Below are 26974 nucleotides of genomic sequence, written 5' to 3' on the forward strand. Positions count from 1 at the left end.
AATTCATTAAAAACGGAAATATACTCTCTCCTGTGGTAATAAACTGGCTCCTCCCCCCCCCCAACTTTATTTTCTTTTACACGGTCGAACTTCTCTTGACATCTTCTAACCACCACCGCAACCCATTTCCTTATTGGGCCTTGCTTATCATCACACAATCAATTAGAGGGGAAAAGAAAGTTGGGTTTTTGAGGAAGAAGGAAGTTTCCCACTTTTTGTGATGAATCTCCTCTCCCTAACAGAAATTCACTCTTGTGTAGGGTGACCATAAGTCACGTTTATCTCGGAACATTCTGTTCTTCTGACTGTCCCGACTTTTTAACAAAAATGTCCGGTTTCTCACGTATTTTCAACAAAACCAACTCTGCTTTTTTACTCTTCAAAGCAACGATTAAATTATCTTATCATCTCAAATTTACATTATGATTACACAATTAAGAATATTCATCTCACACATATTTGTCATATTTATTTTCTAATTCACTGCATTATAAAGTGGCACTGCATTTTCCGCGATTTCTGACTTTTCTGTGATTTTAAAACGAGTTGGCAATTTTGCTCACTTTTGGCGTTCTTTTTGATGGTAATTGGCATTGTCCTGTATTTCCCCGTTTTACATCTGGTATTATACGTAATCGACGTTGGTTATAATGGCCATGCGTTATTATCACAGTTACACTATAACGACCAGTTGTAGGATGAGTCCCAAATATTGTCCTGTTCATCCCATGCTATTTTTCGGCCAATATAACGACACACAAAGACCATTCAATCCAATGCAACGTCCAAACTCGGCTACACCGCTCTTTTTTCCGCAAATAAATGTAAGAAATTCGACTTTTCCATTTGCCAAAATTGTGTTCGACCTTCACCCTTGATATTGGAGAATTTGATACAAATACGTACTTGGATGTAATTAATTTTTTTACAATTTTACTACTATTTCCAACCTGATGCATTTTCCCTGCGACTGCTTTTTTTCATTCCGTCCGAATATGAATTCTCTTAAGAAGTTGCTTTTTTTTAAACTTTCGTTATGAACGAACTCCCAGTGCAACATCCGTTTTCAGTGGAAGGAGGGGATTGTCATGACGAATGTCGACTATATTTTCATGCATAAAACCCTAATTCCATCGTAAATACTATTCATACTGTAATGAGTTTATTCACTATCAATGCCATGAGTCACCATTTATCCATTGTTCGTATTGAAAAATTTTGTAGCGAGTAAATGAATTAATATATTTCGCTTACCCTGTCGAGTTGTTTCTTTGCTTTCCAAACGTATTCGAAGATGACCACAATGATGCCAGCGACGATACCAACGGCAACCACAAGGAAGACGCCAGCAACGTTGCCGATACCCATCTCTGCCGACGGAGGACCTTCGTGTTCGCAGGCCGCCGCACTCATTTTCCACCATTTATCTTTAAGGATATGAAACCTTCCTCTACCCTGCATGTTTAACACGCCGCTGTTGAGTATGCCGAGGAATGGTGAATCTACGAGGCGCAAATCGAAAAACAATTAACGTTTACAAATAACGAACAAAAGTCGAACTTGGTAAATTCGAAGTACAAAGTCACTGGAAAAAAGTTCGAATGATTACGAAACAGTTATACCACTGTTCTGGAATCCGCATGATTGCTTAATTTCTTACCCATGTTCAAAGCCTGATTTACGGAAATAGTTCATAATCATTCGTTACGAAACTATTTCCCGAATTTTGCTTATCATTCTTATTGTTGTCAAGGAAATATATTTTCACTAACGTATTAAAATCTGAACTTTACAATATTTTCCATACTTTTAAGGCAAAAAGAATGAACGACAAAGAATGAAAGACAAGAAAAAAACAATAACTCAGAAAACAACCGATAGGTGACGCTGGTAAGAGTGACTTCGGTGGAAATATGTAAATGAGACGGTTATAAGAACTTGCGCTCCTAATCCACAATCAGTTCACCGTTGTAAACCGTGTATGTGGACCTGCTGCACTTTACCGTTTCTGGATTCGTGACTCGCCTGCAATATGTTATATCCTGTGGTGGTGGTCATGTGGAACACATACTGCTGTAATAAACGATTTGGAAGCATTCTGTTCGTTATTTGCATATCTTTTCTTTGACTTGTGTTCGTCAGCGCCACCTATCAGCTGTTTTTTAGTTATTTTTTCCTGTTTTAAAGAAATTCACGTGTCCTTAGCGATACTAAACCTACAAATCGTTTTTTATTTCGGTTATTTTTCCGGTTTTTATGAATTTTTAAGTTCTCGTCTATATACATTTTTAAAACTGTTTGTTATAGAATCATTTAAATATATCAAATATTCAAATACCTTCTCCATTTTAGAGTTTTCATTTATTTTACTGAGGGCGTATACGCATTGAGATACAAAATTTAATTTTTCATAAGCGCCCGTCTTCAAATTTTCAGCTATAAAATTTTTGCCCGTCTCTGCTAAGCCCCAAACAAAATGCATTTATCGAAGTAAGGTATTAGTCGAGACATTTGATTTCAAAATCGCCGAAAATAAGGAAAATAACAGCGTACGACACGTGGAATAGGCTTGTACTTTTTTTCCTTACGCTGTTCTTTCGTTCATACCCAGTGATTTTTGAAGTCTTAATGTCTCTGCCTATATTGCATTCAGAAACATGGATGGGGTTGGTTCTTAAATGGAAGATAGTGCAATTGCCTAGAACCATGCTCCACGGATCGATAGCTCGTGTCGTTGTAACATGGAAAAAAGTAAAGGTTTGCACCACTTTTATAGAATATAGCAACAATGACCCAAAAGTCATGGCTAGATTTAGAAATTTCGCCGGTTCATAAGCTTTAATTCATTCTGTGGAAATGTAGTCTTGCCTATTGAAAATCTGAGACTTTATTTTACTACGACACACGCAGTCTTTTCTTTCTACCTACTGCTCACCAACTCCGGTCGTATCGCCATGCAGAACTTTATCTTCCTCTCTTGGGAAAGTCCTCGTCTTGAACGGGGAGGGGACTTTCGGCAAGGGTATATTGAAGCACCGTGTATCGGCGATCACTTCAAGTCTGATAGGGTAAGAAATTTTCGTCGCCTTTCCCTGGGATCGGACCTGATGGTGACCTTCATGGTGATCGATGAGCACCTTACTACTGTGCTACTCCAACCCCCCACCCCCACGCTCTCCTCATACAGAAAATTCATTACCATTACACATGTACCTCCGATGAGGCAGGTGGGAGGACTAATTATAATGGAACTCAACCTATGTATGTTTCGGGCATGTATGTGTTCACATGCTGCTACCTATCTTCTAAAGATGAAGCTACTTTACCGCACACCAACTCCGATCATACATCGCCATACGGCAATTTCCAACCAGTGGAGTTGGGTGGAAAATGAAGGCGCCACCTATCTGTGGTCTTACCAGGCTTGGTAGGTAACGAACTTGTTTCTGACGTCCCATGCCTAAGATTCGAACCCGTGGACCATGACGGTAACCTTCATAGTTTAAGACGAACATCTTACCACTGCTCCACTCGGATGCTAAAGACGAAACTGAAAATTGATAATTATTCTCATCAGTATAAAATTTAAATGTTTTAATGTCTGTTTACCGGCTGCTGAGAGATTTTCTCAAAGGTGAGAGTCTCACCGTGAGACGGTCACATTTACACCTTGAATTGAGGCAACCTTAGTGGAAGACTGCTTATGGTATTAGTGGGTGTATTAATGACAAATTCTCAATCGATGCTTGCTGATGATATAAGTATAATGGTGAAATCTGTTTTCCTTGTACTCACTTGGTTTCATTGTTATTCACTAAAATTGCAGCATAGTAGCACATTCACCTTCCAAAGGACCTACACGTGTGATGGGTGGTTTTTATGTATTTACTGATCGATGTATGATATACGCGTATATCATGCATCTACGCTGCATCAATCGATCAGCATAAATTACCCTGTACATTACAGGGGGTGCACAGTCTTATCATTATACACTCTATCTTTTCAGCGGTTGGGTTAGATAGAAGTATACTTTCAATAAGAAAAGTACTCAAATAACGGGACAATTGTATGTACTCCATTCATTTCATTAGGGTCCATATATGTACTGTACCGAGATGAAAAAAATAATTTTTATACGGCCCCACTTGATCCCTAAATTCCAACCCTTTACGTAATGTTATTCCTCGAAGTTAGGACTTACATTAACTACCCTAATTTCCTTAGTTTAGTTAATGTAAGTCATACCTATATATATACCCTATTGGAATTCAGAAAACCGCTGAAAAATGAATTGAATAACAACATAGAACAAACTTTTCTTATATACTGCTCTTTCCCTCATTTTCTGATCTCAAATGCAACCCTAATACTGATACGTATTTGACTTCAAATATGTGGGCTAATATTGCACTAAGAAACTTTTTTTTGGGGCGAAGGAGTGACACGTAAACTTTTTGACTAGAAGTACAGGGGAAAGAAATTAAATTTTGTATCTCAGTGCATATATGACCATTGATACAAGAAATTACATACCTAAACCAGTGCCGTCTTAAGGCATGGGCACACCCGGGCACGGCCCGGGGGCCTCACAAAAATGAGATCTGGTTGAAATTTTCGAGAATTCGTTCTGTAGGGCCTCAGAAAAATCAGTTGGCCCGGGGGCCCATGATACTCTTAAGACGGCCCTGACCTAAACTAGGGGAGCGCCATTTTAATACTTTTTCCCGATTGAAAGCTTTTTCTATCACCAACGATTCATATGGGTAAGACAAGGATAAAAAAAAGGGAAAACTCTTGAATAGAAAAATACCTGCAACATGACCTAATCTGCGGTTTTCTGTCTCTGTCTGTCTGTATTTGCTAGTTTTAATCGAAGAAATGGTTCGAACTCACTAATTTTTACGGAAAGAAATATTTAGGAAATACGCCGACAGTCGTAAAATAAAACAAATAAGCAAGTCGCTTGACATATAAAACATGGAGAAACTAAAAGATAAAACACATGAAGGGCCATTGAATGGAATTGTTCGAAGAATGAATGACTTACTGGGGGGCATGGCTATCCCGTATCCCTTCGCATCCAACTCGCCTCCAATTTTAGTGAGTTCGCATTGTCTTTCTATTTGATATTCTATGGAAGTCGATTCCATGAGGAATGCATAATTTCCAGCCTTGACTCTCTCGATGCCTTCGGGATTGTTCTTCGTGAAAACACTTGGTCTGTGGGACTCCATAAACGACCACATCCTTTTGTATATGGGATACTCCGAATTCTACGGGATATAACAGAAAGTAAATAAAATAATACAACAAACAAACTCGGTAAATACACAAAACACGGGCTTAAAAATGAAACGAATCCGAGGAAAGCATTTTGTTTTTCTCTATTCTAAATATTATATTTCTCCTTTCCATAGAATAAACATATAGATTTTTTTATCCGGTTGTTTATTTATTTCCGCCTATTTCATTCTATTACGTCACAGGAGATATATATTTATACTAATATACTCCCTTTGAAATGCAATCTACAGCAGCGATATCCATCGAAAAAATGCGGCAAAAGCGTCTGCACATTCAAAGAACATTTGTTTATTCGTGAATATGCCCTCATTTAAAATGAATAAATAAACTATAAAAATACGCGTGTGAAATTCATATTCTGATAGTAAAAATATTGAAAACTATATAGAAACATCCACTTGACTCCACTGTAGAAAACAGACATCGACAGAAAATGGTGCATCTTTACTTTTATACATTCACTCGTTTATTTTGCTGATACTTTTCATTCGGTAAGTTTTACTTCCATCCCTAAATTACGATGCAGTACTTTAAAAGATAAAAACCCACGAGTTATGTTCAAATATATAAAAAGTATACTCACTATTTTGTTTTTTCATGACATATGCCTTACCTAATGTTTTTCCTCGAAGTTATGGCTTACATTAAGAGATCCAGTTCTTTCTAACATGTGAATGTTGATGCCAAGGGTTTTAGAAGAATAAGATATGGGACTTGTATTATTATTATTTTTTTTAATTTGGGGATTCAATTCACTATGCTCAAGGTACAGCAGTTGCCCTTAATTTCAAAATACAGTAGAATCTCGACTATCCGGCTTCTTGGCGCCGCCAAATGATTGAGACTGTCGCCAAAATTCGCTACGATTGTTGCCAGTTTGGCAATATTTACAGAGGAATGCGTTAATTTTTATTTTTACATAAGATATTGACTATTTATAGGCGAAAATACAATGATAAATATGAACTATTTACATAATTTTCGTAACAATATTTATATTCTTGGCCTTCTTTTTTTCTGAAATAAATTTTTAAAGCGTACATAACCAATTAGTACAGTGCAAACATTTACATTATGTATACATTTATGTATAAAGTACTGACCTGTACCAAGAAGTCACAAAATATGTATAGGAGAGGTTTTTGGTATTAAAATAGTGTTTTAATGGTATGATGTGAGTAAGAAATGAGCATTTATAGAACTCTGGCTCTATTCGGATTTTCTGTTATCCTACCCGCTCCTCCACCACATTAGGACGGATAATCCGCATTCTACTGTATATTGCATAACTACTTTCATTTTTATATTCATCTTTAGAAACACAGTTTTCAAATTTTCGATTCCTTTTCTAACATTGAAAAACATACAAAAACTTCTTTCTATCAACAAGAAAAGCAAATGGCTCCTCCTGGTATCCTTATGCTTAAGGTAACCGGCTACCTTTCTTAGCGCTTTTCTATATAATGGTACTAAAGGAAACATTAATACCATTTTTTTTAATAGAACGTACCTCAAAATGGTGAAAAAAATGTCAGATTTTGTGGACTACCTTTGGCATTTTCCATGAAAACGTCATTTTTATGACAAATTTAAATCAAAATCCATTTATATATAATATTAATATTAATTCTACATAATATTCTAAATACGATTGCAAAAAATTCTACGATTGAAATGTTTTGAGATTTTCACGGTACATGCAGCTAATAATGATGCAGGTTATGAACTAAAATTTAAAGGTTTGGGCGTTGTTCTCATAGGGTACATTCAAATCTGTTGATGTAAGTGTAAATTTTTTGAAATTTTAATTTACATACAGCTTGTGAAAAAAATATTTTCTTCCAAAATTACATTTAAATGCAGTCGAATACCTTAATACAATTTTCAAGTCTGAGCGAAAATGCAATCAACTTTTTTGTCTACATAATTTAAATGTAAAGCGGTGAATACTGCAATCGAACTCAAGAGGTATGATCTGTATGCCGGAGGTAAAGGGTACTAATTCCATTTTCGTCAATATTGAGACAACGTTATTAATTTGCTGCGTTTTCGTTACTTTACACATAGTAAGTCCTATTTTAATAAATAACAGAGATATTTACTTTATAAAAGTATGAACTCCATAGACCCATACTAAAAAAAATATTTAAAAACACGGTTCTCCAGTAATTTTTTTCTTTTGGCACATGGTGCTCTTGAATTCCGACATACGGATATAAGTTTTATAGTTCTGTAAATGGGGAAAGTTGTTAATAGAAGTAGGGTTTCCACAGTTTGTTTAGAATGGGACTTTTTAACATTTTTAACATTGAAATGACATAACCTGATTACACTGACTGATAGAAAGCTGAAACAAGTGGTTCGTTGGATGGTCTGGAATTTTAAATTTACCGGTTTGCAAAATTAATTGCAATTTTAGTTTATAGACGACGTGACAGTCTTTTTTATATCATTACTTCTTTCTCTGGGGCTATTTAAAGGTCATTGTTCACATTAACAGTTTTCAAACGCTGTATCAGCTTGAACAGTTCATTTGTGAGGCATACGCATCTATTGCATTAGAGGCACTTCAAGAAAGTGGCTTTAAATTCTAGTCTATGCTCGAATCATATCATTGCTCTAATCAGGGCAGTCATTTCAAATGAATCGTTTTGGATCTGACCCATGTTTGTGAAGGAAAAATTCGCACATTGTTTAAAAGACACTGCGTCGAGATTGTGGCATCATCTATTAGCCGAAGTGGTAACTAATTTCACATGCCAGCATAACTGAAATTGCAGAAACTGCGCATTAAACGAACTACTTGTTTCATCATTCAAGCATTGTTTTCAATGTATGTCGTTTCAAAGTAAAACAGTCCTTTGTGAAACATTCTGTGTATACGGTGGATATAAGACGTGTGAAACTCACTTTGAAGAAAGATTGCGTAGAACCACCAGATACACATCCGTAAACAATTTTGGTTTGCTTGGCGAGATCGGTGGCACTTTCGATCGGTGACGTCATCCTTTGAGATGTGAGAAAAGCGGCTAAGTTGGCCGTGTACGATGAAATCATGATCATCGTGAAAAACCACCAGCTGCTGGCGAGAATGCGCGTTGAAACCGCCCTGTAAATAGAATAAAACAATCAAAACGAATAGTATGAAAAATGTGTTATCAACATTAACCCTTCAAGCGACATAGGGAACTATCTGCCCTTCCTTAAAAACCTCTTATTTTAGCATAGACAAGCGCAGATATTTTGTTAAGTTGATTTTCTCAATGCAATATCTTTCCCTAAACCCTTCAATTTGCATCAGCTGAAAATCGGGAAAGAACATACTTCATTAAAAAAAAAATACGACATTTTTTTTCAAGTGTTAAGAAATGTTCAACCCTTTCAATCAACGGTTTTTTAAATTTTCCTGATCAGCATTATAAATTCCACAGTAGAAATCACTAAACCTTCTAGAAATTACCAATTATTTTAAATTCAAGAAGAAAATTTCTTTCTGTTGGGCATGAGCAGACAAATGCTTCCTCGTCTCCCCAACAACGAAAATAATAAATAAAAACAAGGCAGAGGGAAAAACCAATCATTTTCTGTTATTTATGCTGTACACAATAATCCTATACTGCCTGGAAGGGGAAAGAAAAAAACGTGTTCTTTCTGTTATCGGACTTTGAACAGAAACTGACTCCGCCCACTGTCAGTTTATTGACAAGACGTGGGGGGGGGGGGGAGGAAAACGTGTTATCAGGGAAAGACCGTTGTACAGACCTTGCTGGGCCCGTCAATGCCGAAATAAGCACGTTTTATGAGCCCGAGAAATTTCGGGGTTGCCAAAATAAAGCGCATAAAATTGCACTATATATCACTGTAAGGTATAAACAACATAAAGTAATTTATCATAAAATCTATATTTTTACAAGTTACGATGTGAGTAATAAGTTAAATGTGATAAATCGGTTATTATACATAACGATCGATTATTATGCATAATCACCAATCGCCTTGGTAAGATTGATAAGTCGTGTAAAATACCCAAACGTCGTTGGTGAATTTGATAAATACTGAAAAAAAAAGTTATCACTGACCGCGATTTGCATAATATAAAACTTTTTTTTTCTATAATATAATCTAAAACTCTTACGAAAATTCATTAAATCGAGGAATTTGTAAAAGAAGAGTTTGTTGTATTGGGACACGATCGTAAAATTTGTTAAATGGCAGTTTGTTTATCGAGATCCGATTTCAGAATTCGTCAAATGGGGAGAAAAGTATAGGAAGTATTTCGGCGATGTTCGGAAAAATTCGTTAAATCCGAGTTAATTATATCCGGTTTGGGTTCTGGTTGATAAGTATGGTCATCTTAATAATATGTGTTATCACGGCAATGGGACCGATTTATCACATTTACCAATACGAAATGATGATTACGCATAATATACAACCTACAAATGTGATGAGTCTTGTACGAGATTTGCCTCGTTTAGCAATGATGTTTGGGTATTATGAATAATCAACGGTAAAAGTGATAATTTTTTAATATTATCCATTACATTTACCAAGGACACTTGGGTAAAACATGCATAATCGTCGTTAATAGTGATAATACCGGCATTTTACCGAAACACATTCACATGCCCTTTTTCCCTTCTTTCCGTGATATTGAATTGATATTTTTCGTGAATGTTGGATCCGCATCAAAACTTCATACTAGTTTTCACGACTGCATTCACTTTACATCAATTTTATTCAGATCTGAGTGTTATTAATTTAAAATTTCGTTTTTAAGGGGTCTCATACCTTTTAACATGGTGAAAAACCATGCTCTAATAGAAATATCATTAAAAATACTATTTGACCATTGATTTATTCCAAATATTTTACGCATGCTCTTGATTATATGTGTTATCCTATGCTCGTCTAAAGTTTTACACATCTTAGATACTTAATTTTTGTAAATTTTCAAATAAATGCATTAAAAACAGCTTGCACGGAAGCTAATATACCATGATACCAAAGTAATTGAATAAAAATTTATTAAAAATAAAGGAAACGAAATGAAGCAAAAAGTTGAGATTTCATTAACTCAATCTTATTTAAAATTGGATTTTTATTTAAAAAATGTTTGGAATTTAGAATTTAAATTTTAAAATTTAATTTCAAATAAGATTGGAGTCAATGAAATCTCAACCTTTCGCTTCATTTCATGAATTGAAACAATTTCCTTTATTTTTAATAAATTTTTATTCAATTACTTTGGTATCATGGTATATTAGCTTCCGTGCAAGCTGTTTTTAATGCATTTATTTGAAAATTTACGGAAAATTGAGTATCTAAGATATGAGAAACTCTATACCAGCATAGGATAGCATATATAATCAAGAGCATGTATACAATATTTGGAATAAATCGATAAATGAAATAGTATTTTTAATGATATTTCTATTAGAGCATGGTTTTTCACCATGATTTTCCCTCACCCTGTTAAAAGGTATGAGACAACAAAAATCTGTTTTGAATTCCAAAAAAAAAACTTGTTTGCGTTAAAACTAATTAAGTATAAATTGCAGGCGTTCTGATTCCGGAAATAAACACATTAAGAAACGTTCCATAGTCTCAGCCGCAGAACAAATTCGCTTGATTTTTCATCTCTCGTGGCTTGTTGCTTTAATAATTTAATATATTTTCGTTGTATTATATATATACTCGAATAAATTTGCATTTTACTTTTTACGGCATTAAATACGTTTAACTTTGTTTTTCCCCTTAATCAAATACTTGTAAGCTTATTTCGAGTAATTAAAGTATTTTTTCGAGGTGTTGGGACAATTTGAAATTTGTCGTAAATCATGTGCTTATCTTCTTGTTCTTATTTTCAGATTTTTTAAAGAAATGTTTAGTGAAACTTTTCATTAAAGCTTTTTTCAGTTTTTAAATATAAGAATATATGCCGCATTAGTATTGCCATCAGAAATATTTACTATTATTAATCACAAATGATTTATGGCAAATTCACAGCCAACATTTCGGCGTCGCGCAATTTACTGACAGGAAAATTCACCGCTGGAAAAACTCAACGACAACAGTTTGTGAGTGGCCGAGTGGTTCAGCAAGTGAACGAATAAGTGAACAACTGAGAGACTAAATGAAATTATGAATTGCCTAGCGAAATATACAGTGAGAGGGTAACCTTATAAGTGAGCAAGTGGATAACTTTATGACTGACGAGTGAGTGGATGTATGAGTATCCGCATGAGTGACCGCGTGAGTAAGCGACTGAGTAACCGTGTGAGTGACGTATGAACGGCCGAGTGAGAGATCCATGGAGTGAGTGATTGTATAAGTGATCAAATAATTGGGTGAGCGACCGAGTGAGGGATCGCATGAATGACAGCGTCAGACATCGATTGAGTGAGAGATCGTATAAGTGATCAAGTGATTGTAGAGTGATCCAGTAAGTGAATAACCGTATAAGTGATCAAGTGAGTGGGCGTGAGTGAACGAGTGAGTGACCGTATGATTGATCAACTGATTGGGTAAACGGGTGATTGAGTGAGCGAACGATTCAGCGGGTCAGTGACCATACGAGTGACCAAATGAGTGGGTGAGTGACAGTCTGAATGACGAATGGCAGGGTGACAGTCCGAATGACGAGTGGGAGGGTGACAGTCTGAATGACGAATGGGAGAGTGAGTCTGAATGACGAGTGGGAGGGTGACAGTCTGAATGACAAATGGGAGAGTGAGTCTGAATGACGAGTGGGAGGGTGACAGTCTGGATGACGAATGGAAGAGTGAGTCTGAATGACCGAGTGGGTGGGTCATTCGGCAACTCACAGAATAACTCGGTAATTACCTTGCTCATCTGTTCACTCACTAACTCCCTGACTCAATTGATCAATCACTATCCCTGACTCAATTGATCAATCACTATCCCTGACTCAATTGATCAATCACTATCCCTGACTCAATTGATCAATCACTATCCCTGACTCAATTGATCAATCACTATCCCACACTATCCCTGACTCTATTGATCAATCACTATCCCTCACTATCCCTGACTCAATTGATCAATCACTGTCTCTGACTCGATTGATCAATCACTAGCTCACTCAACCTGCTTTTCCAATCACTTACGTGTGTCTTTTAGGGCCGTATTCACCGACATGGTTTGAACTGTAGTCACAATTTTTGGATAAGGGATCTACATAGATTAGTTAAAAACCTGAATTTAACGAATCCGTGTCGATCTGTTATCAAAAAATTGTGACTATAGCTTAAACCATGTCGGTGAATACCGGCCTTAATCGATTAATTGTTTATTGGTGAATTTTCCTACCAGTGAATGTCAGTGAATTGTGTGGCGGTGAATTGTTGGCGATAAATTTTCCGAAATTAGGTTAAAAATATTTCCTAACAAAATTATTTCATATCACAAATTCAATACGCTAACGCTCAGTACGGACCAATAAATTTGTATGTCATCCAAAAAAATGTCTAGAACTACACGAAAATAATTGTTCGCAATTGTCAGCATCGATTTTGTGATCAGAAGAGAAATGGATACCTAGGTAAGATGTCCGAACCCTGTTGCATTATCGAACCCATGACGAACCAAAAACTATTCAGCAAAGTGAATTGGTTCTCCAGTACTTCGTTTTCTGTTTCACATGGATGTGGATTCACCCACTCGTAAGGAGTGAGCCTCGCGGTGATGAACAGGAATAGACTGACTCCCAGGAAAGCGGTTGCCATGTAGAACCAGACTTCCAGCGAAAGTGGCTGAGTGAAAGAGAAAAGTGTTGGTGGTGCCTTGACTGGCTTCTTGAATAGGATACTAATTCCCAGAGTCATGAATGGATGCGTGAAGTCCACGACGCTCTCCCTTTTGTGCGTTATAGTCAAGTCAGCTATGGCCAGATCTGCCTCCTGTGAACGAGATTAAATAGTTCCCTAAGTTGTGACGGCTTATTTTGAGCAACAGGATTACATACAATGAAAAGTAAGCAGTAATATAACCTTAGAGATTATTTTATATACACATACATAGACCGATATCCGATCACGATTTTAAAATTACAAATCATTGTATTAATGCAACCACTTCCCGTACAAACTTCTGGCAACAAATTTATTTATCTCTATTTGATGAATCGCCGATAAATATGGTAACCTTGTCCTATCCAAAGCGCACGTTAGAAAAACAATGGAGGGAAGGAAGAAAAAAATTGGAGAAAAGTTCAGTTCATAGGGTTACAATAAAAATTCACGACGGTGAGGAGAGGGGAAAGAAAACACAGAACTGGATTACATTTATTCCCCCCCCCCCACACTTGCGTTTGAACGAAATATTTCGTCCGTGAACGTAAATACACGAGAAATGTATTTTCCATATACGATACACCTATGCACGCATTTATATCATATGGACATTATATATAATTTCCTAATTTCAAACCAAAAATACTTTCTGTGACTTTTTCACACCTGAGCCAAAACTAAAACTAACTATTAAAAAATATATTCTGATTGATTGTTTATTTTATGTCACAATACCCTTTAAAAATAAATTAATTGATTACTCTGCTTCGATATCTTTACTAGAATTATTTGAGTTAGGTGACACGTCTTAACCCTGAAAAAGGTATCGTTATAGAAAAACCTCTTAGAACCGTTAAAAGTGAGGTACACGTAAGTGTACCTTCAAATCGAAGAGGGTGAACTTTCTACAGTCGAGATTCAACTGTAGAAATTCAAGTATTTGCCATCTTCACTTTGCCATCAAATATAGAAGACCGATGACCATTAATTATAATATGAAACAAGTAAAGCTCTGACAACATAAATACTTTGAGCCCACGCATTTACTCATAAAATACGTTCCGGCATGTACCGAGTAATTGGAAATTCCGCAGAGGAATGTGTACAAGGTGCATGTGCGGTTTAGTAGTAGTATTAGTCCACAAACGTAAAAATATTTAATTCGTATTAAGCAAATTCGTCTTAACAAGGTTCAACTGCGCTATTAATTTGGGTGAATGATCACGAAATTAATCCTGCGAAGTGCAGTAGAACCTTCACTGAGTATAGCCGCCATTATTTCGGATTAAAAAGAAATTATTATTTTTTAAATAAATACAAATACAAATACAACGCCACAACAGGCAAATTGCCCAACGAGGTGGCTGACTTAAGAACATCATGGATCCCCGAGCCATTTTTTGGAGGCCCTAGCTACTACTCTGCTGCTACACCACACATGCACCCCCCCCCCGCGGAACCCCCAACGAATCGGTACATGCGCGAATGTGCGTGTACGTGTAGTGAAACCTGACGTGAAGTTTTTTTTGTTTCTCTGTAATGCTTGTTATGTGTAGTGCTGTCATCTGCCACCAGTTTTTCTTAACCAGTTAAATTAATAACCTCCGTAGAGCTATAAAAGAGCTTGAAACGCTCAAATAAAATTGCAAAAATTGAAGCCACAACAGATAAATTCCCCAATAAGGTGACTGGGGGGAAAAAAGTAAAGAAACCCATACGTCATAGCTTAAGTAGAGTAAGTCAAGTCAAGTTTGAATAAAGGGACTTTGAAGGTAAATAAAGGGCTGATAGTGTAGATATATATGGTCATTTCATTCATACAATTTCACATAAATCTGACAGAACTTACTCAAAATTACTCAATACATTTCGTTCTTCATTCACCTCAAATATATACCTCATCGTTACGTGCTTAAAGCGACTCCCCCGCAATGAGGGGAAGGCCCCTGGGTGTTTGTCCCTTTGCAGTTTTGGTATAGCTTGTGAGTTCTGCTGAGAAGCTGAATTCACAGGGATCTTCCTATTACCGTAAGGAATCGTTCTAATATTGTTGATTTCTGAGTTCACATCGACGTAGGACCGAAAATGGTTAAATATGCACGAGTAAAATATACTATTGGTTCATTATGGGAAGTTTAAGATACGGGAGGTTTCCCTATAATTCTAAATGAAAATCATAAAGTCAACCCTACGTGCCAATCAACGGTAAATTGGGTTAAAAAAACATTCCCGGAATCATATAAATTCGACTCTGAAGTCCATCGCGATAAAATGACTGTTTGTTACAACACACACGTTGTTTTCCTGCGCTTCTCATTACAAATGAATGAATTTTTCGAAGCTTAGTTTCTATTCTAAAGCAAGGAAAAGCCGTGGACATAATTATACAATAACCATTATTACACAATTGTTAACATGATCATTTCCGTTTCACTTTACCCTTTTCAGAAGTTTCCCGATCATCCCGTCCCATTCTCCAGTCTTGTTATCGCCATATCCCGGGGGATCGAGAACATCGATCGCGAATTTGAAGTTTATGAGTTCGGCGAGTTCGTTCAGCACGTCCACGCAGAATCCCTCGTAGCGGTCATTTCCTTCTAAGACGACTCCTTCAGGCGCATTCTTCTTCATTATGTAAGGTTCGGACTGGAAAAGTAAAATAGTAATAATCGAGGTATTCCTCTTGAGAACAAACTTATAACATATTCTAATCACGCCAACCTTAAAAAAATATATACAAGGTAGAAGTCCAATTTTTTTCTATGCTCAAGTGTTTTTGCTGAAACGAACCTACAAGGTGGTTAGGGAATAACTTTGCCAATAAGTGCTCATAGCAGCCACAAAATTCAACTAATGCTAATGAAATTCGCGAGATATAGGTGTATGCGCGGTTATGGTTACAGCAACCAAATTTCGAAGAATTCAAATAGTAACACGCCTTTTTATACACTGAAAAGTAATCTGCGCAATAAAAACCACGAATGACATTGAAACGGTACCTATATCACCACAAACGCCGGTGCAGGACTCGGACAAAAAAAGGTGACCTCACCAAGGGGTTGGTGCACTAACCGCTCGGTCGGGATTTCCTGCACAGCGGACCGAGATAACCGAGCGGTTAGCCCACCAATTCCTTTATAAGATCTTCTTTCTTCCTCTGCACCCTGCGCCGGTGGTGATACACGTACTGATTCAACGCAACTTGTGGTTTTTCATTGCGCACAAATTTTTTCGAAATTTTGTCACTATAACAGTAACCGCGAGAGCTAGGTTTTAGTTTGTAATCTCATTCTCGAGCGCCTTCAAACAGCTATATCTCGAATTTCATAAGCAGTAATTGAAATTTGCTGTCGCTAGGAATATCAGCAAAATTATTTTATGACCACCCTGTATATGGATGTAATGGAAATGCTGTATCAAAAGCCCAAATGTGTATATAAATGTAAAGCCATTTCAGAATAAATGTAATTATATGCCGTTCGTGTTGACACTATTCAGATGTGCATTGGGAATAAAAGAATGAAATGTTTGAGTTCATTCTACAATTCCTAAAAATGCACCTTTTGGGCCAATAAAAAACATGCCAAAATTTTGATAAGTAGCCAAAACAGTTATTTTATATATTTAATGTCTCTCTGTGAATATTGTGTTTAAAGACATGCAATTTTTTACAAATGACCTTTCCACAGAGAGACCTACATTTTAATTATTGCAACGTTTAACACGCGACGACCGTATAAATAATTATTTTCTTTATTTTTTCTATGTATACGACTCCTCAATCAAATTCTGAGATTTTAAATAATTGCACGTCATTTGAAAAAATTTTGCAATAGAAAATGTTTCCAAAGTGAACAGTTGCGTGCAAAGCTATGAGCTGTGCAAACATTTTTTGATAGTTTGTACAAGGAAATCCATTTCATTCATCGTATCGGTCACAATTTCCAGTTGTGTAAGAATCGTGCTGGACTATCGTCGTGAGGATCCGATTTCGAACCTCGTTGACGCACAGTGGAGGTGGCTGCAAGATGATCTCCAATATAAAAAAAATACCTCTCTGCAGAGAGAGCAAGCAGGCAGATCTACAACACGATACTGACATAACACATCAAAATTCGAGCACACATTTACGATCTCTACTTCAAAATATGGAAAATAGATGTCAGCACTAGCAAGAACGAAACTCGCACAGTCCTGAGAACATAAATACATTAGGGCCTCAAATTCAGAACATCAATTGCGACATGCAACAATTCGTTAGAAATTCCGTAGAGGAATGTGTACGGGGTGCGTGTACGTTTAAGTAGTAGTGTGTAAAATCACAAGGCGTGAGGAAATCGTACCGATTTACTGCTATTATCAGGTGCAGGAAAATTCGAACTAATTTCATAAATGAATAACCATTTCTCACGGAAAGGGGAAAATCCTTGGGAGATCTACTATTTCTTTTAGTACATCTAAAATTTACTTCTGTCTGATCATATTTCTTTCTTAGCAGGGATTTGAGATGAAGCTCGTATATATTTTACGGAGAACGCGGATTCTCTCGCTCTCATGCCGAAATTCATTGGAGGGAAATATTTCTACAACAAAAAGCATATGGAGGATGAGAGAGAAGCTCGCTTTTCTGTGCATCGTAGCCATTTTATCATTTTCAGTTGTCATTGGCGGCGTATACAGCAGACAAGACAACGCAGATGTTCTTGACAAGGTGCGAGCGGTCGAATGAAATACGAAGTGTAAACAGCAACACGAATCGGTGCGATATTCTCGCGAACACCAGGCGAAAGGAAATATATTTATATCCATATAAAAACACCTATGTGATAGAAAAAAAGACAACGAATAGAAATAGTCGAAACGCATTTGTTTTGTCTGCGGAAAATTAAACTGTTGCTCAATATAAAGCCTCAATCTCAACAATATTTATCGAACGTTGCGCAACTTTTTCGATTCTACGGGTTTTTTTCTTTTCAGACATTTTCATACGAACATGGTTACTTTCAAGCGTTCGCAACATATATGCTCAACACATGTCCCGCGAGCCAAATGAGGCCTTCAGATTGATCTGATGTGGCCCGTGCCCTGAAACCTAATTTTAAAAAAAAATTCATGGCACAAAATATGGATCAATTTTGGTGATTTTTTGAAGAAATGGTTGTGTGTGTGTGCAATGCGACATCCAGTTTCGTATCGTAAACAGTCATGTTCACACGTGTGTTAGTTTTTCGAGTGATGCACGCTGACCAAAGTCTGTAGAGAAGAATGTTATTCACGACTCTACAGTGCATGTGCGTAAGAGAAAGCGAAAAAAACCATCGGCTGAGTTGTGATAGCGTGAAACTAAATGAAAAAAGCGCAAAATTTTTACTCGTAATGTGAATCATCACTCGTTAATCGAATCAAAATTTGTTGAAAACTTTTTGCTCATTAAACGAATCACCCGTTAACCGAATCGCTCATTAACCGAAGTTCTACTGTATTTAAAAATAAATATCGTGTCCGAGAAAAAACGTATTTATAAAAATGATATTCGGGGGTGTAATATGGTATAAGGGATTCATAAAAGGAAGAAAACTAATTCAAATTGATTAAAAACAGGATTTAATGAGCCTGACAATTAATGGTAAATAAAAATTCTATCTATTTTTCTTTTATAGTTGATGATTGTGGTGTCAAAAGTGCATCTACAAAAGTCACAGATGCAATCTTCTTCCTCTAGCCCAAAATAATCAAGGTAGGCCCACAGAAAACAGGATACAAAATATGCCCAGGCCTCTTGTCTTCTATCCGCCAAAACTTTTTGTCTCGAAGAGATATTCTAGCCCGACTCGGATGATACAGCATTCCGTATTGACGGACACACCCACATCTTTGAAAAAATAGCTTTCCATCTGAACGGAAAAAATTGCTAGCACAGCACAATAAAATGCAACTATTGTGATGCACATTGATGTCAGTTTCAAATTATTTGGATACATTTCCAATAAATAATAATAACGTAAGAAAACTTTCCTGCGTAAATTTCAAGAAGGGGAAAAAACAAATATGTATTATTCTGTAGCAGCAGTGATTATGGCACAACGACACTGACTCAATGACATCATCAGTGGATTTTGAAGAAGTTTATCAATGCTGCATTTGGCGGCCAAAATCTAGGGAAGTGGAGACGGAGAAAACCCGGTATTACATATTTATTCCATTATTCCCGCACTTTTTATACATCGTTTACTGAATTTATTGAACATTCGCAGCATTAAAATATATATTAACCTTTTATCTACTGACGGTATTCTGAAATACTAGGTTAGATAATTTGTTATTTACTAATTGCTTGAAAATCATTATTTTTCCATTTTTTCACTTTAATTTGGAACTAAAATCACCTACTAAATAATTTGAAATAATAATAATTTATTATTATCATCATATATATATATATATATATCTTTTTAATTATATTCATTATCATTTTCTTCTTATTCTAATTCTCACGATTGGTTGTTGTAATGGTAATTTTAGATCCCGTAAACAACTTCGGGCTCATTTAAGAAGACCTTTATCCGAAGGTGACATCTCCCAAATTATAGGGTTAAGTGCTTCTGTGAGTAAATCTGGTGATGTCACGTTCCCGTATCGGAAATTGCTTCCCAGAAGACCGGATAAACCATCCGATGGAATTGCTCTCTCTCTCTCTTGTCGCACAAACCTTCGGGAGGAACATTTGGACAGATTAACTTTCGGTCATCTTGGAGGTGTTTTAATTGACTTAATGGTCAAAATGTGTCGGACATTTTGACATCACCTACGTATCTTGAAATAATAACTCCCAATATGGTCAGGTAATTTCTTTGGACCTGCTTTTTATCAATATTTCGATTTCAAAAGGAAAATCTACCGAGTTTCTTTATTAAGTTCTACAATAATTATAGATAAGTTAATTGTAGGAGTTTCTATAATAAGTATGGGTAAGAGGATGGCATCCAAACCCGCTTGAAAATTTACCACGTGAGAAAGAAATACTTACTATTATCGTAGATACTCGTAGAGTCATATTTCTCATCACTTTTAAATAATCTCCAGCCTCTTTCGGGTCCTGACCGAAGAAATTGGCTCCGTTATCAGGATCCCACACACCAACCTATAGAATCATGAAATTATTTTATAATACTTTTTTGTATAGTATAGGCAGCATCACTTTTTTTTTTTTTGGAAGTAGGGGAGAATGTTATACCTTGGAACAATATTTTTATACAAATACAAGGCCACAACAGGCAAAATGCCCAACGAGGTGACTGAAAGGAAGATGTTAATAACAAATGTGGATGTCACATATTTCTAAAATAGAGCAACCCCCAATTAATATCCAATGGAGGTAGGAACGTATTTACGTAGATGAAATGTTAATTATTCTACATTATACTTGTAGAAAGGAAAATAAAATGTTTTTAAACATTTAGTTCTGTCAGTTCCTTCGATTGCAAGTGTTTGTGTTAGAGGTACAACATCTCCGTGATGTTAACATTTGCTATATCTGACGCTGGTGGGTAATAAAATATTTTAACACCTCTTGTCTTCCAAGAAATTTCACTTGGTAAAAGTTTTTGTTGGAACACTGTAAGCTGCTTGACGCTTTTTTCCCTAACAAATTTGATCAAGGGAGTAACGAAACGTGGATGGAAAAGAAGAAATGGGAGTTAGCTGAATATTTTTGTACGAGAGAAGTATTCAATTAAAATTTAAAATATAAATTGTGTTCAAGGCAAAAGAGAAAAGAAGAAGTATTAAAAATTACTGTATTTATTGTGCGCAAATTGAGTATTCCAAGGTAACCTGTGAAAATTTCGAGTTTTATAAGTTCTTACTTTTTGTTTCAAGACACACGATACTCCACACAATATGTGAAAAATAATAGTAACTTTATTCACAGTGCTGGTATGAGCATTTGGTATGATTCATCCGTATGGATTATATTTACTAAATATAGTTCACTAAACTTGCGATGTTGTGAAGGAACGCGGCAAAAACCAGCGATGAATTTTGTTACGGAAATATGTGACTACATACAAAATCTCTGTCAAGCACACAGACAAAGATTTATAGAATCGCAATCAGTTGCAAGCTTATGTGTTTCTTAATCTCAGACACTCCAAAAACATCACCAAGTAAACAGTACCACAGTCCACGCTGCTTAATGTGATCATATGGGGGTTCGGAGTTACTGATAACAATAGCTGAGAGAGAAAATGATAACTATATCCAGAAAAGCCCTATTAGCAAGTACGGTGGATATACATCCCGTTTGATTAAATGAGACGGATGGTAAACGGGCATTGGTAAAACCTGACAACTGTGTTCTTTGCAAAATCTGGTTGCAAAATGTGTTCAATCATTCCGTTTTTGTTTATTTTTCATTCTAAAACGTGACTTTTTTTTCTTTTTTTTGCTCCGTCAAGCTACATTCCTGCATTTTTTTTTAAATTCAGGCATTATGAGGCATTTAGAACGAAACTTTCTAATATACAGTATATCATAAATTACTTTCTTTTTAATGTACGTTTCATACGAAAATTGAATTTGAATCTGGGCAACTGAAAAAAAACTGATGAAGAACTGAAGGGAAGGGGAGTTTCGTCATACATTTGCTTTCACTATGGGAAAGCCATTGAAAAAGCAGCTCTACGCACACATGAATCAGAGCGAATACTACGGACCGTTTACGGAGTACCGAAATATTTACCTACAAGGGAGGTATGAGAGACCACATTCTAGCCTCCTGATAACGATAACTAACAGGGGAAAAAATAAATTTCGTCATGCCTTAGCTTCCGAATGTCCAAAAAAAATTCGATGGGGGAAAAATTGATAACATTATTCGAGGTCCCGATAACTATAAACACATTTTCCCCCCTATGTTATGATATTGGTTCGTTCCGTTCTTTGGGAAAGTGATAACAACACCCGGATGATAACATTATCCGTGATTTTAATGTACGGCGTGGACTATATTAAAACTATTTTAAGCGTTTTAATATAGTTCCCCCCCCCCCCACTCCCGAACTGATGAAAAAGTGTTAGAGAAAATAGCAGACATTCAAAACATTATTGACAATACTCTCGCCGTGAAGTTTTGAGAATAGATTTTTCTTGTATACATTTCCTGTTGTATCTCTATGCAATATCTCTGCTCTAAATTGTTGTCAAGTCGGAGAAAGATTCGGAATTTCTTCTTGTGTACGAGAAGAAATTCAGCAACATTCAATAGGAGCGAACATCTTATTTTTCCCCCTCTTGATATTATTGAGACTGTGTTTTTCTGCCTTCATGAAAGAGCACCATTCCCCTGAGTGAAGTGTGTCTCTTGTTACTTATCCACGTGTACCCGATAGAATGTACTAAATGATACTGCATGAAAAAAATGCACTGCGTCGTCAATATTTTCTCTATATTGATAGTGATAACACAGATATCTCTAGAGATACTAGAGCATAAAAACGCAGCGAGGTATTTTGTTTTAGAAAAGCCATCTTCTAGCAAGAATTCTCATCCGATGCACACACGTTTATTGACGACTGATAAGCTCAAATTACGAAAAGTATGAAATTATTTTCTTATGTCGTAATTTTATATTATTAAAGTTGTGAGAGGATTTCATCTTTTCAATTAAATTTTTTCACGTGTGTATTTGCAAACATTCTCACTAAGTACGTAATGGACCAATATCATAATATGGGGAAAATCGTTTACATAGTTATCAGGATTTCGTTTATGTTATCTTTTTTTTTTTTTTTTTTGTCGAAAGTCTTTCCTTTTTGCATATTTTGAAGCTGAAGTTGAACCAGACTCATTTTTTAACAAAAAGCTATCGTTATCAATCTGCAAGACTATTTCAGGAGTTCAGGAGGCCCCCGTATTGACAAAAATTTCCGTACTCAGGTCCACAATAGGCGCTATGCTCCATGTCCATACAGCGATCTTTTGCAATAACTTTCCTATAGTGAAGACATGTGTAAAGTAAAAACGTTCCTTTCTTCATTTCTATTAGCTGACTACATTCTCGGCCGGGTGATTTCCACATGGGATCTATACAATGCACTGCAATACACATTAAACAGTTACATTCTAGCTCCTCTCAAGTTCTGAGTAAAAAAGAATGATTTAAGCTTAAAAGGAGAAAATCCATCCAGTGGTGGACGCTGTCGCCGCATTTTATAACATTTGAAAAAATGCGCAATTTAACATTTTGGAACTATAAGGGGGAGGGGGGAAGAAAAGGTAAGCTACCCTGTTACTATACATTCCGTTGAACAAACCGGGACATATGGTCATCGTACTCACAACTGCATATTTTTTCGGGTAAAGTTATCAACATGTTATTGTTATCAAAAACCCCGAATCTTAAGGTGATCACATCAAGCTTCGTGCATTGAATTTAAATTCACATTTCTGGCAAAATGTTTGTTGACTAGATAAAATTGTAAATTTCTTTTTTTGAAAATTCAAAATTTGAAAGACAAAAAAAATGTCAATCTTTATTCACTAACTTTACGAGGGATTCCTTTGGTCGATAACCTCATGATATCTGCCGTAAAGTACGTTCTTGTGCCAGACTGGGGATCAAATCTAATCTCTCCACTAAGTCCATGTCTAGGTTTCTGAAAACAATAACAATAATAATAACAACTATAAAGGAAATCACAGCACGTGTGCGAGACTTTGAAATAATTAAAAATTAAATTTATATCGGTTTATTCATAATTTTGAATCAGAGAAAATCAGAGAGACAATCGTACCAATTTGATATAGTTTGCAATAGATTTGCCATGATGCCATTGGAAAGTGTCGTAGCAATAAAGGGACTTGAGGTCGACCGTCTGCGTGTTGTCGAGTTCTTCCAAAGCTCTTGCAAGGACATCGATGCCATCGAAAATCAGAGCTGTTTCTGTCTAGCAGAAATGATCGATAATTAATGAGTTCAAATCACATTATAACGAATCATGATCACACATGCGGCACAAAAAAAGAAGTTAATAATAAATATATAAAGAACTAAGTTAAACAGGATTTGCTGGCATGGTTTTAAAAATCTATATATGACATGAATGTCGCTCTCCACTTGTTAATACAAGATATACTGAAGACTGGATGTTGTGAAGATATTTATTATTTGAGATGTTAATTTTTTAAGGAAGGAAAAACTCATCTCTGCCTCTACCGGGAGAGGCAGAGATGAGTTTTTTGATGAGCAGAGATGAGACGAATCGGCACATTGCCGGAATGTTCTGAGTATATGTGTGGCCCTAATGTATTTATGCTGTCGAGTTGCGCTTGTTTCGTGTTGCCATCTGCCTTCCATTTTCTGAAGTGAAGGTGAAAAGGCTTGAATTTTCATGTTATGTTAGTATCGTGTTGTTGGTCTGCCTGCTCTCTGGGGGGGGGGGGGGGGGTGCTCACATTCGCATCTTGAACTTGGGAAAACTACTACTAAACCATACATGTACCTCGTCCAAATTCCTCTGCGGAACTTCTAACGAATTAGCACATGTTGGAATGTGCGTGTACGTGCAGTGAAACCTGACGTGAAGTTTGTATCCGTGTAATGACTGTTATGTGTAGTTCCACCAGTTTTTTATAACTATGAGTGAAGTGTAATGTTTGAATAATTGTATCATTGTGTAGGCTTGTTGCTCTCTGTGGTGAGACTTTTCAGTGGAGAGATCAGCTCGCATTTGCGCCTTGAAGTTGGGAACCACAAGAAACCAACTTTAGCCGACCACCACTGCGGCGACGGTAGGGTTCGAACCCGGATCCTATGACCACTCGACCACCACAGCGGCGAACTTGGAAAACCGCAGAAAATCAACTTCAGCCGACCACCACTATGCAGTCAGCGGGGTTCGAACGTGGATCTTCGGGACGAGTCCAGCACGACGCCCACACGACCGCACAACGGCGTCGATTAAAATACCCGGCGTTGGCCGAGTACAGAATTGAAAGAGAAAACATGTTTTCGAACTTGCATAATTACAAAAATCGAGAAAAAAAACATGTTGCGAACTTGCATAATTATAATAAATATAATCATAATTATAATACATTATATTAGTGCATGAAACTTTCACTTAAAAAATTTTTCGCAACAGTTAGAAAATTTGGTTCGAATAAATTTTGTCGTGAACACTCAAAACTAATTATTGTATTCTGCATCGAGTGAGAAGTTTTAGAAATTTCCGACGAGCTATTTCTCAAAGTTTGTTTCACGAACGAAACTTGAGTGTTTCTTTTCAAATGGCTCTCGATATAAACGGTATTTTTAAAACATCACGATACACTCTCTCATGGTCTCCTTTTTTTTATCATATAAATCACTCGATTTATTCTAAAAGTATGTCGCAATTTGAATATAAATTTGTTGCTCCATCCTTCGAGGGGAAGAGAGAATTATCCCTACTTTTCAACGGCGAAATCACGGTGATCGTCGAGTGAGTGCATTTGACGTAAGAGGGAAAACGAAATGATAAAAACTTTTAAATTAATTTCTCATTTGCCGTTTTCACGAGTTTCCTCGAATACCATTAGTTTCTCTGTGGTCCGCATATAATGTAACTTCTTGATTATGGCAAGGGAAACCAAGTCCTTAAAAAAAATGAAATAAAGCGGATATATTCGATTTAAATAAACTGCCATTGACAAATGCCACCAAAGTGACACGAATAATTATGGACACACATTCATGCATTAATAATATGTTTCGAAACTGCATTTCAGACTTCTTTTTTTTTTTAAATAGATTAGCATAGAAAGTATTGTGTCTAATAATTTTACGGGATTTCAGGTTCAAATGGTCTTATTTTTGAGCAGTTGTTGGAAAGGGTGAGAAAGGTGTATTAAATAGAAAGACAAACTCAAATTGTTTTTTGTAAAAACAATCAGTGTGCTTCCACATGTGCTCCTTTTGTTGCACGGACGGTAACCGATCCGTTGCGGAGTTCAAGCCATGCCCTCTGCAGCGTATGCAAGATGGCAGTATTAATAACACCCGTTATGCCGGAACGCAAATCTTGCAGATCATGGATCTTTATGCTGTAAACGCAACCTTTGACGTATCTTCAGAGGAAAACTAGTGGACTGATATACGGGCTCTCTCAAATTGTCTGCATCTCTGAAATCGTTGACTTTATAAACATGCTTTTTCAATTAAAGTTTCCAAAAGGTGTAAGATGTGCGGTTACTCAAAATGTCTTAAATATCCTAAGAGGTCGTAACATAAAGAAACAATAATAATAATAACAGAAAAATTAACTTTTCATGCAGACCCTGTGTGCTAAAACTTCCAATTAGCGAAATGTAAATGCGACTCTGAGAAGTCATTTACAAAAAAAAATTGCATATGCTCAAATACAATATTTTAATGGAGATATTTGACTTTGAATTGTCTAGCGTCAAAGATTGCCGACGATCGAGGGCGTGGTTCGTAAATTTCAAAACGTTAATTATATTCAAAGTTGTAACATTCTGTAATTGTCAAAATATCTAATTGTTATTAATTGTGAATAAAAAAATAAAATTGTTGAGTTCATTCTATTTGCGTGCAGTCCCTAAAGATGGCAACTTTAGAACCAATGAAAATTTCCCAGTTTTTCTATTGTGCTCTCTCACGAAGGAAAGACCAGTGAGAGGTACCATATTACATAAAAGCGCATACCACACACTGATTTTGAGATAGTTTCTTTCTACTTTAAATATTTTACACGAATTCTCTGAGCATCAAATGTAGCATATTTGAACCTATTATTCGACAATTCGGCCCTGTTAGACACATGAAATATTGCCTCATCTGTAATAATGATCCT

The 26974-nt window shown here is 36.3% G+C and overlaps 1 protein-coding gene across 1 annotated transcript in view; it reads right to left on the bottom strand.

The window, feature by feature from the left end:
- LOC149076767 (glutamate receptor ionotropic, kainate 3-like) overlaps positions 1-26974 on the bottom strand; it is a 133155-nt gene that overhangs the window by 4239 nt on the left and 101942 nt on the right. Inside the window, exons 7-14 of the mRNA XM_089244429.1 lie at positions 23915-24067; positions 23666-23776; positions 20149-20262; positions 15561-15767; positions 12868-13229; positions 8218-8416; positions 5051-5276; positions 1255-1502 (exon numbers count right to left, since the gene is read on the bottom strand). Coding sequence (XP_089100555.1) covers positions 1255-1502; positions 5051-5276; positions 8218-8416; positions 12868-13229; positions 15561-15767; positions 20149-20262; positions 23666-23776; positions 23915-24067 — 1620 coding nt within the window. The remainder of the gene's footprint in view (positions 1-1254; positions 1503-5050; positions 5277-8217; positions 8417-12867; positions 13230-15560; positions 15768-20148; positions 20263-23665; positions 23777-23914; positions 24068-26974) is intronic.

Source organism: Pholcus phalangioides, unplaced genomic scaffold (genome assembly GCF_987345545.1).
Source record: "Pholcus phalangioides strain wild (caught in Gottingen) unplaced genomic scaffold, Ppha-v1.0 ptg000015l_1, whole genome shotgun sequence".
NCBI classification, from domain to species: Eukaryota; Metazoa; Arthropoda; class Arachnida; order Araneae; family Pholcidae; genus Pholcus; species Pholcus phalangioides.